This window comes from Leguminivora glycinivorella, chromosome Z, assembly GCF_023078275.1.
Source record: "Leguminivora glycinivorella isolate SPB_JAAS2020 chromosome Z, LegGlyc_1.1, whole genome shotgun sequence".
Lineage (NCBI taxonomy): Eukaryota > Metazoa > Arthropoda > Insecta > Lepidoptera > Tortricidae > Leguminivora > Leguminivora glycinivorella.
In genome coordinates, this window is record NC_062998.1 from 16,318,899 (window position 1) to 16,331,595 (window position 12,697).

At 36.3% G+C, this 12,697-nt stretch overlaps 1 protein-coding gene across 2 annotated transcripts in view; it reads left to right on the plus strand.

Moving 5' to 3' along the window:
- Positions 1 to 12,697, plus strand: part of LOC125240866 (EF-hand domain-containing protein 1-like) — a 75,282-nt gene that overhangs the window by 49,628 nt on the left and 12,957 nt on the right. For both annotated transcript variants that reach the window (XM_048149009.1, XM_048149011.1), the window contains 5 exons: positions 1,634 to 1,703; positions 2,894 to 3,010; positions 6,882 to 7,104; positions 10,495 to 10,655; positions 12,272 to 12,480. In XM_048149009.1, the coding sequence (XP_048004966.1) occupies positions 1,634 to 1,703; positions 2,894 to 3,010; positions 6,882 to 7,104; positions 10,495 to 10,655; positions 12,272 to 12,480 (780 nt within the window). The remainder of the gene's footprint in view (positions 1 to 1,633; positions 1,704 to 2,893; positions 3,011 to 6,881; positions 7,105 to 10,494; positions 10,656 to 12,271; positions 12,481 to 12,697) is intronic.

The following is a 12,697-nucleotide window of genomic DNA, read 5'->3' on the forward strand; positions in this document are numbered from 1 at the left end:
AGAAATACGTAAGTAGTTAGTTATGAACTCTGCAGATTTCACCTTCAATTTCAACCGCACGGATGCACCCACTCCCGCGACTTTGCGAAAGCTTTAAGCATTATTACAAAGGTGCAATATGTATTATAAATATATTTATTCAATAAAATTATGTCTATTAGTAAAAATATTACAAATTATCAGAAATATATGTAAGTAACGATCCTTTTTCTTTTTCTTTTTCGGTGGTGCGAAGGGTCTAAATTATGATGAAGGTCATTCCGACCAATTAACCGACTTTAATTAGGTATAAATATTGCTTATACTAGTTATACTATATATATTGGCTTATATGGGTGCTCATAATGCAGAAATATGTTCAACAGAAATAAATGTCTGCCAATAGATATTTGAGTTTTTATATACAAATTTTGTATACAGCCGGCGTATCATGCTTCTAATTTTATCATTTATCCACGTGGATAAGACTTCTGTCACGCTTTGGCAAGTATGTCAGTGTGAGAGTGACAGATGTCTTATCCACGTGGATAAGTGATAAAATTGGAAGCATGGTACGCCGGCAGATCTCTACCTCCCACGACAAAACTATTAAATATATTCTGGGTGATAAACATTTCACTAGTGAGTGAAAAATCTGCTCAGAAATTGATCAATCGATTATTTAACCTAACGCTGGCTTATCCGTCGCGTCGAATACGCAAGCGCGATGAGATATTAATATCTACTAGCGCTTCGTTTCGTGAGCGTTTCGTGAGCGATTGTGCCATTCGGCTAGCCACCCTGTGCACTTATCCGTCGTACGTCGAATGCTGTATGCTGGATGTTGCATTATTAATTTATTAACTACTAGGTACGTGTACAATGTGACCACTTTGATCAACATACTAAATTGCCACTTGTCTGTTGCAAACACATATTAGTTATTTGTTATACAAGGGGGCAAATTTGTATTTTAACACACGAGAAGTAAAATACATTTGCACCCGAGTGTAACACAAAACTTTTCCCCTCACTATAGCGAGGAAACTACAACGCGAAAAATACGTTTATCACTCCTTCCAGTAGTTCCACAGGTGGTAAATTATCTTTATTAGTAGATTCACCTACTTTTATCAATTTTAAAGCAGTTAATTTGACTTTATTCAAGGTCAAATTACTTTACCCACTAGTGGATAAAATGCGTTTTTACCCGCTGGTATTAAAGGACAAAACACGTGTTTCCGAGCTAGTGAGGGGAAAAATTAGTTACCTATGTGAATTGTGATTTTATTTTTTATTACAAACAGAAGATCAAAAAAGCACATAAAAATTTTGTCAAAATCAAATTTCACATTATCCGATCCGATATCAGATGTCGGACCGATATCCTATACATCACAGGCGCCATCTTGGACTTTTTCCATTGAAATCCTTCCGACATCCGATATCGGATCGGATAATGTGAAAACGAATGATTAGATTAGATTTTCAGATTTTTGGAAAATTCTTTCGATTCAAGTGAAGCATGTTATTTAATAAGTAAGGAAATGGATGAATGCGACATGATATTATCTTTAGAAATAATGGGAGGTAGTTAAGGCTGTAGATTAACCTTTTTTAGAGTGTACTAATTGCTGAGTATGTCTATAATTAGAGCGATGCTGAACATAGAACAGCCGCCGGCCGTGAAGATTGTAGAGAAGAAACCGAAGGAGTTCGCCAAGGTAACTGGACGTGTCATTCCGGTAGCATTTCTTTTTTATATTTACATAGGGAAATAAAGAAATTGCGTCGCGCTATACAACCTGTTTTTATTGAATTCCGTTAACTTTAAGGGAAGGTTCTTTAGATCAAATACAATTAATTTCTCTAAGAAACAAGCGTCTCAACTTTTACGGCTATCGAGTTATTTAAAAAATTAAGATAATTACTGAACACGTGTGTGACAGCATTTACCAATTCCTAATGTTATTTGTTGTGACATATTGTGCCATCCATCACTTGACACTAACTTGAATGTTATCCTTAAGGGTCTCTGACATACTAGATAAATTCGCAAAAAAATTCATCATTTTCATACATAATAAATGAATTTATTAAGAATAACATTCAAAGTAGCGCGTTTTCACATCATCCGATCCGATATCGGATGTCGGACCGATATCCCATACATTACAGGCGCCATCTTGGATTTTTTCTATTGAAATCCTTCTGACATCCGATATCGGATCGGATAATGTGAAAACGGCCTTAGTGTCAAGTGATTAAGAGTTAAGACGCTAGTTTCTTAAAGAAATTAACTGTATTTGATGTAATGGATCTTCCCCTAAAGTTAACAGAATTCAATAAAAACAGGGTGTATACATATAAAATGTACCTACAACAACTTATTTAAACTAACTTTTATGCGGGCTTTAATAAGTTACCTACTTACTCGTATTTGTAATATAATGTAAATAATAAGTAAACTGCCTACATATTAACTTGGAGAAGAAACGGACTCAATCAATCATGGTCGCGCGATAGACGATAAAAACAGGCCGTCCCTATCGCACTATTTGTAAGTGCGATAGGGACGGCCTGATATTTTATCGTCTATCGCGCGACCATGCTTCCCGTGCTGAACAGCAACAGAGAGGTATTAATGACCATACGGTACGGAGCGTGAACAGTTAGCCTCTTAGCCACGCGTCCAGTATTATACAGTCTTCTACAAAGAGATGTATTATCCACTTTTTCACCTTATTGCACTGTAATAAGGTGAAAAAGGGTATATATCTCCTTGTAGCCGACTGTACATGCAGTGTATTGACACGACGCTTTAACGTTTCGGTTTCTCTTTTTGTGTGGTCGAGTATACATTAATGAATTGTAATATTGCGAGTAATTGATGTAAGCTAATTTTCCTTTGTAGGTGTACCCTCCGCACACGGGTATTGGCACTCCGGAGGACTCTTTGCAGAACTGCTTCGGGCTGGTGCCAAAGCCTCCCCACAAGGACGTCATCAAATACAACCTTAATGCCAATAAGGTAAGTACTAGCTCTTAACAGAAAAAACCGGTCAAGAGCGTGTCGGGCCACGCTCAGTGTAGGGTTCCGTAGTTTTCCGTATTTTTCTCAAAAACTACTGAACCTATCAAGTTCAAAACAATTTACCTCGAAAGTCTTTATAAAGTTCTACTTTTGTGATTTTTTTAATATTTTTTAAACATATGGTTCAAAAGTTAGAGGGGGGGGGACGCACTTTTTTTTCCTTTAGGAGCGATTATTTCCGAAAATATTAATATTATCAAAAAACGATATTAGTAAAACCGTATACATTTTTAAATACCTATCCAACAATGTATCACATGTTGGGGTTGGAATGAAAAAAAATATCAGCCCCCACTTTACATGTAGGGGGGGTACACTAATAAAACATTTTTTTCCATTTTTTATTTTTGCACTTTGTTGGCGTGATTGATATACATATTGGTACCAAATTTCAGCTTTCTAGTGCTAACAGTTACTGAGATTATCCCCGGACGGACGGACGGACGGACAGACAGACATGGCGAAACTATAAGGGTTCCTAGTTGACTACGGAAGCCTAAAAACCCTAAAGAAAAGTACAAGTAGAATGCCCTGCCTGAGTCTGTGTTTCCACATGAGTACAATTCAGGTCTCTGTAAAGCAAGAGTAAATAGGTATCTCATAGGTAAGCGTGCTCCACCGTAGACGGCATCATCACTTACCATCAGGTGTGATCGTGGTCAAACGTCTACCTATTCATACTAAATATTTTTTAAGAAAAAAAAAACCGTCGCCTTTCGGGTTCTGGTGAAAGCTACTTGCGAATGTTGGATTATGTAGAAATGTGTAAGTATTTTTAAAACTGCTTTTAATGCTTTAATTATTAGATGGCAACACAAATGAATATACGTATAACGTTAAGGTTTGAGGAGTTTCCTCAATTCCTCATGAATCCGTTTATATTATAAGAAATCGAAGCTTGACAAACTTTGACTTGAAAACTCAATATGCTTAACAAACATAACTAAATAACTGAACTTAAACGCATGCTTTTCTTACAAAAATACCAAAGTCACTATGAGTGTGCCGTTCAGATTTGAGGAGTTCGGTTCTGACTATCATCAGCAGTTCCACTGCACCAAATGTCACTGTTCTGGACGTAAGCGCATGCTGTTCTTATAAAAATGGCAAAGTCACTATAAGCGTGCCGTTCAGATTTGAGGAGTTTGGTTCTGGCCATCATCAGCAGTTCCACTGCATCAAATGTCACTGTTCTGGACGAAAGTGCTTGCTGTTCCTATAAAAATACCAAAGTCACTATAAGCGTGCCGTTCAGATTTGAAGAGTTCCGTTCTGGCCATCATCAGCAGATCCACTGCACCAAATGTCACTGTTCCGTACCTAAATGCATGCTGTTCCTTTAAAAACACAAAAATCACCATATGTAGGTATGCCTTTCAGATTTGAGGAGTTCCCTCGATTTCTCCAGGATCCCATCATCAGAACTGGGTTCTGAGAAAAATGGGACCAATCTGTATGCATATACATTCAATCAAAAAAAAATTTCAAAATCGGTCCAGTAACGACGGAGATATCGAGGAACAAACATAAAAAATAAAAAAAATAAAAAAATAAAACATACAGACGACTTGATAACCGTCCTTTTTGAGAGATATGAGGCGACGGTTAAAAAAACCTACATATAATATCGACTTGTTAAACTGTAAACATGAAATGTTATGAAGTGCCAAAAAGTTTAGCACGTTGTCTATTCGCGGATTAGGAAATTAATCTTAAAGATTTTGATCAACATGGATTTCCGAAAACTAACGCCTGATTTCATTGATTATTTGAATAATATTTTAAGAAAATATCCATTCAAGCTTTACAACTTGTTCCTACGAACTGTTAAAGTTTTTTTACCACATACACTTCAAACTTTGCCAATTGATAAAAATTACTTTTAATTATTAAAAAAGTCTTCTAAATATTCTAATCAGCGATTAATATTCTAATCATGTCACAAATCCCATACTGTATATTCAGCTGTATACAGAAAACTCTCCCAACATCTTCGCTCCTGAGCACAAGTTCCGAGAACCTATTGTCAAAGTAAATAACTTTGGACGCTAAAACGTATCAGCGGCAGCGAACCCCCAAGTACTCTGCAAAAAGTTTACTTGACCTACTCATAACCTGGATTCCATTGTCCTTGAACTTCTACACTTTCCACAAAGCTTACCCGTAGAACGCAATCTCTGCTCATCTCATTTAAATAGCTCCAAGCGAATCCCTTTGTACTGTTTATTTTATAATATTTTTCCTGTGAAAAGAGGTACATTATTTATTCTATGTCAAATTGGTCATTTCTAGCGCGAGCTTCGTAGTTTATGTATTTAATTCAGCCAGCATTAATATATTACCCAGTTAAATGGAACAATTATAATGAAACAAACCGCTTGTTATCTTGTGAGATGAAAATAAACTTTTATAGTATTTTATGCAATAGGCGTTTAAAGGAGGTCAAAAAAGACGAGTGGCGTGGGTAACAATTTGAGGCGAAGCCGAAAATTGTTATTAAACGCCACGAGTATTTTTTGACTCAGTTAAACACCGTTGCATACAATACTTTTTCTACGACCATGCACTTAGTTTTTCATTGTTTTCTTGAATAATTTTCGTGAAATTCACACTGTTTCCTGTATTTTGACGCAAAGGTTTGCACTGTCAGCTCAGCTGCCCAAAGCCTTCCCGCGCACGCACGCAGTATCGTTATAACAATGCGTTGCCATGGTTACAGAGCCAAACAATTCGTTTTCAGTTTTTTCGATACTGCGCGCATGCGCTGAAAGCCGTCGGACGCTGGCTTTGGGAATAGACTTTTATTAGGGTTTTAAAGATGTATGCACGACCCTGTAAATGACGAATAACAGTTCGGGAGTAGAAAAAAATGTTTAACACATTTCATTGGCAAAAACACATTGGGGCATTTTCAGAATTTGGGACCCCCCCAATTAGCGTAAGTTGAAAAAATTAACTCACTGTCAGTTTTGTGACTATAAATTAACACGAAATTTCTATAAAAATATTGTTTTTATGTGAATTACATAAACTTTGAACGATAATTTATATTCAGAATGTTTCAGAACGCTTGGACAGGTCTCCACGGAAGACCAGCGTCAAGTTACCTGGTAGGTAACTTGACAAAATGCTGAGGGGAGACCTTTTTCAGTGACGTTAATATAATACTTATTAATGTGTATCATAGACGTAAGGAATATTGTTAACGTCCTGAATAAAAATATTTTCTTTCTTTCAAAAAAGTAAATTTTTAGATAGATTTTATGCTTAATTGTCGTCACAAAACTGACAGCGTGTAAATTTTTGTTAACAACTTACGCTAATTGGAGTGTCCCAAATTCTGAAAATGTCCATTAATGTTACTAATGCAGGTATAAAAAGTTTTAAACGACCGTTAAATTACTCATATTGATACTTTTTGGAACATAAATGGAGTCTTTGTATGGTGAAAATGAACAATGTACCCAAACTGACTCAGTACCTAATAGAAACAAAAATGTATACATTTTGAATGACGCTATCGAGTGCCTAATCTATTCTTACTAAAATGTCAAAAACTCGTAACAAGTAGATGCCCAGCCCATTGTTCGTAAATGTCACCATATTATTGCCTCCTAAGTTTAGACAGTACATAGGATAATCAACTTAATCAATACCTAATAATAAGCTTGACCCCTGCAACGTCGATGTCAAAAATTTGCTACTGGATTTGTTGAAATCATTGTTTTGTTAACTCAGTCCAAATTGTATATGACGGATATGGTACGCGTTTGAGCCACAATAATAGAGGTTGATATTTTTACTTCAGAACCTCCGGTACCTGTGCGAGCTGGAGTGGATCCATCCAGAGGACAAAGGCCGCCGTTTCGTGCTGTCGTACAGCTTGGCAGACGGCCAGATAAAGATCGGGGAGGTCCCGCGCCGCAACTCTGGCATCAAGGAGGGGAAGTTCCTCAAGTCCATGCTTTTGCAGACTCCTGAATCGGACCCCAGTTTCCCTACGTACTTTACGCCTGATCGATTTTATATTGGTAAAATACTTATTCGACATATTTAACTGAACTTATAGTCATATTCATTCATTTAGATAGTAATTAAATCATAATGCTTGCAGAATTCTCGTATTTTCGGTGCATGTTGTTATCCACCGTTTTATGCAAACAATAATTAATGTTTTACAATAATGACTACTTCACTACACTTTAAGGCTATCCGTCTGGTTACGGCCTTCGATTTTTGTGCTGAAACATGAGCAGGTACTCCGCCTGCTTCTTTAAAAAAAATAAAAGCGAAAGTATGTAGGTACCTATGTAAGTACAGTCAACAGCACAGCTGTGAATACGGACAAAGTGCCAAAAGTATGTATATGTCGCAGTAAGATAGATAAAGCCGTTATATAGTTATAACCCTAGGGATATAATTATATGTCGTAACATAGTTAAACGAAAGCGATTTATTGCTATCTTACTAGGAATATAACTATAATACGTTACTAGTTTAGTCAAATAGTTATATGACTGGATTCAGTTTAGTGAAATGATTGTAGACAGGAGTGTGGCGGTGCGGCGGAGGTATAGTTATAACCCTAGGGATATAATTATATGCGTTAAACAAACAAACCACAGTGAAGAATTGTTTAGGGCAAGAATTTGTTAATTATTTCCAATTCAATGTGCTTATCTGCTTATTCTCTCTAAACACATAGACGGATGGACAGAGTCGCGACATAAATAAATAAATAAATAATAAATAAATATTATAGGACATTCTTACACAGATTGACTGAGGCCCACGGTAAGCTCAAGAAGGCTTGTGTTGTGGGTACTCAGAAAACGATATATATAATATATAAATACATATTTATATACATAGAAAACATCCATGACTCAGGAACAAATATCTGTGCTCATCACACAAATAAATGCCCTTACCGGGATTCGAACCCGGGACCGCGGCGTAGCAGGCAGGCTCACTACCGACTGCGCCAGACCGGTCGTCAAAAGGACATAAGGGTTCCTTTTGATTTTTTTTTGGTATAGAACTATAAAGAACCGGGACTCCTGGTTCCAGTCCCACTTAGAGACGTATTATAATTATATCCCTAGACTAAGTTTAATCCAGTGATATAATTATATAACTAAACTAGTACCTACCGTATTATAATTATATTCCTAGTAAGATGGTTATGAATCGCTTTTGATTAGCTATGTTACGGCATATAATTATATCCCTAGGGTTATAACTATACCTCTGCCGCAGCGCCGCACTCCTGCCTACAATCATTTCACTAGACTGAATCCAGTCATATAACTATTTGACTAAACTAGTAACGTATTATAGTTATATTCCTAGTAAGATAGCAATAAATCGCTTTCGTTTAACTATGTTACGACGTATAATTGTATTCCTAGGGTTATAACTATATAACGGTTTTATCTATCTTACTGCGACATATACATATTCTTGGCACTTTGTCTGTATTCACAGCTGTGTTGCTGACTGTACTGTAAGTAGGTAAGTAGGGTGGTTTAGCCGGTTATCCGACCACCTCTGGTTGTCGGCCACCACGCAGTTAATCTACAATAACATGACAACTATATAGTATTTCTTCAAAAAATGAGGGTAGATACATAAAGTCACTTGATATTGACATGTCCTACATTTATTTTCTTGGTGACGTATTGATTCGCTCGTCAGTGTACGGAAGCAATTTGAGCAGTGTGAATGGTGGACAAATTTTATAAAAAAAATTAGGATACAACATTTTTTCGAGGTATGTAAACAATATTGTTTTCGTGGCTTTGAGACCATTGTTGAGGTTAAAGTAGATTGTGAATAAGTTGAACTCATGTTATTTCAATTTAAATGTTCAAAATATGTAATATAATTAAATTAAACTGGGTGGTCGGGTATCTAAATGCAATTTTACAAAGATATTTAGTTGTCGGCCCCCCGGCCGAGAACGGACTTGAAGGACGTCATTTTTAATCGATTGTCTTTCCTATATTATTAGAGCAAATGAAATAAATACTTCAAAAAACACTTATTTTGAACAAAATTGATATTGCATTTAACAGCCGGCCACATGCTTTCTTGGAAATAATTGGTTAAAATCTGATTTATTTTTTGAAATATTTGGCGGCCGAGAACAGGCATTTTTAAAGTTGATTGTCGGCCTAGCCAATTTATGACGGCCGAGAAACAAATAATTTTAATTTAGTTGTCGGCCCTGCAATATATTCTCGACCCAGATTCAAAATAATTTGTCTTTGGGGGTCAATTAATTGCGTTGTTTGTAAGGATTATTTAAAAAAATGCATTTATTTATTAATAAATACAATAATATACAATAGCAACACAACTTGTTCTTAGGTAATTATTATACTATACATTTTTGCTACAGGTATTTTTTTAAGGATTACACCAGATTTTATACAGTCTAATACATCATCATTATGTACCTACCTGCATATAATATTTTTACTTTAGCAAATTTAGTTAAATTGTGTTGTGTTTGTTGTTGTTGTTAGTTTATTTTCTCGTATTTACATTAATTTATTTAATTTAATTTAGTACCAGTCTGGCCTAGCGCGTAGTGACCCTGCCTGTTGAGCCACGGTCCTGGGTTCGAATCCCGGTAAGGTCATTTATTATTATGATATGTCATGGATGTTTTCTATGTATATACGTATTTGTTTATTAATATTATATATATATATATATATATATATATCATCGTCCTTGCGTTATCCCGGCATTTGCCACGGCTCATGGGAGCCTGGGGTCCGCTTTGACGACAAATCCCAAGATTTGGCGTAGGCACTAGTTTTACAAAAGCGACTGCCATCTGACCTTTCAACCCGAAGGGTAACTAGACCTTAAGATATGTATATATATATATATATATATATATATATATATATATATATATATATATATATATATATATATATAGTTGCCAGCAAATTCAGCGTGTCAAATGGACGTTACGGACCATTATAAACCTCATTAAATGTAAAATATTACTAAAAATACATTGTGACATTGACTATTACTTGTTTTAATCCAAAATAAATCCTGTTAGTTCTGACATAAGATTCATTTTAAAACCCTAATAACAGTGGCCGACAACTAACTAAACAAGCGGCCGAGAACCAAAAGAAGTGGTCGACAACCGGCTAAATTGCTACTTTTTCATATTCGGAGCTATATAAAGAAAACTAAGTTAGTTAGTCATAATTTTTTATACCAAAAGGAAACTGTATTAAATTCTTTGCCTAAAAATCATACAATGACAAAATTTTGTCGAATATGTTGTACAGAAAATCCATTTGAATGCGTAGTTTTGCTAAACTGGCCGACAACCGGCTAATTCACCCTATGTAAATTTTAAGGCGGTGATATAACGTATTTACCTACAGGCGCCATAGTCCCGGTGTTCAAGCACCGCTTCAAGATCATCGGCTGCGACCTGTTCGTATACCGCTACATGGCCGCCAACCCCGACAAGTTCCCGCAGGAGGTCATCGACAACGTGCGCAACTACCACTTGCGCGAGGGCAACCTCAAGGACGAACTGCGGGTTAGTGTTGTAAACAATCCAATGTTTAAGACTGATGTAAGGTTCAATTTTGAGAAATGACCTGCCAGAAGCAGTATTATACCTATTCAGAGAATAGTTAATGTGATCGTACCTGTTACAGTTTATCAGAACTGGTTTTGTGATGAAATTGAAACATAAGTACCTACAATGAGAATGAAAGAATGATTGTCGTTAATATTACGGTTGACAAATATAAAATTCACTTGAAAGACTTGACCAGGGGGCCGATTTTTGAGTCTCACGGCGTCCGAATTCAGAAAATTGTCACTGAAAATAATAGGCAATTCACCGTTTTCAACCGGTATTTTAGTGACAGTGAGACTCAAAAATCGGCCCCCAGTAAGTAAAATATTTAAGACTTTAAATTAAAAAGGAAATCATTGAATCCGAACAATAGTATTTCGCGGATATTAGGAAGGCATGCGCAGAGCTAAAGGCAATACGCAGACGACATTACAATCCTTAAATACTCGTAACATGATACAAATGGAATTTAAGGGTTTACATTCAAATTGTCGTAAAGTGAAAGAACATAATAGGTACATAAGATAACCAATTCCCGCCAACTTTTTTTTTCAACATGTGATCAGGGTTTCAGACGCTTGGTTTTTGCCAAGTCAAACATTTTTTAAACGATAAGTAATCGAATCCTATTTTATTTTATTTACTTAATTTAATGACAGAAAATACGGAATTCTAACAAATTATAGCAAAACTAAAATAACCTATCAAAGTTTGGTCACCTACACAATTTTAATTTTGCAATATGTTTTAACTGTTTGTCTCTTGAGACCGATTACCTTAGTCTTAGGCCGGCACGGCAACAGACACTCTTAAAATTCATAATTCGATAAAGTCATAATCAGTACAAAAATCAGATCGAGTGCACGGAGTTACATATAATTTCGCGACTGTCCACACACACTCTTGTTTTTTAAGATTATGAATTTTAAGACTGTCTGTTGCCGGCCTTAGAAGAAAATTGTACCTACTTTATGCTCTAGAATGTAAAATGCGATTTTATGTCGTCTTCGCACTACATAAAGGTGCACTTTTCGAGCATGAGTGAAAACGATTTTTTTTTGTTATACTTATACAGAAATGCCTGCCAACGATACTATATTTATATACTATGATTACTAAAATAATACTCTCTTTAAAAAAAATTACATTATGTAAACACTGTCAAACCATTAAAATCTGTCAGTAAATAAGTACAAAGAAAACTATTTGCATCCTTTTCTATAGCAATAGAAAAGGATGCACAATTTTATTGAGCAATAAAATTGTGTAGGTGACAAAACTTTGATAGGTTATTTTATTTTTGCTATAATTTATTACTTTTATTAGAATTCCGTATTTTCTGTCATTAAATTAAGTAAATAAAATAAAATAGGATTCGATTACTTCCCGTTTAAAAAATGTTTGACTTGGCAAAAAACCAAGCGTCTGAAACTCTGATCACATGTTGAAAAAAAAGTTGGCGGGAATTGCTTATCTTATGTACCTACATTTATTACCTATTTATCATTTATAACCTGCTAAGTAAATTCCTATTATTACAAATAACGACAATTACCCGGCGTTTATTTCAGGACGCTGTGCGCGAGGGCCAAGCGGCAGCGAAGCGCGCCGAGCTGCTAAAACAAGGGCAGTCGGCGGTGGCAGAGCCCAACGCCATGGAGCGGTGCCTAACGGCGCTCAACGTGGTGGAGGGCACGGCGTCGCCGCCGCGGCCCCCCACGCCGCCGCAGACCAGCGACCACATGTCCTACGACGAGAGCCTCAGGGCTGCACGACTCAGGTACTACACCTTAGTACAGGAGCGCAACGTCATGCCTCCCCGCGCCGCCGCATACACCACTATGTCCTACGATGGAGCCTCAGAGCTTAGGTACAGCTTAGTACAAGAGCCCATTGCCACGGAGCGCTGCCTAGCAGCGTTTAAAAAGTTCTACTTAAACAGTGATTATGATTTATCATATTTCTTTCAAAATCTTACAATAAAATATGGCAGATAA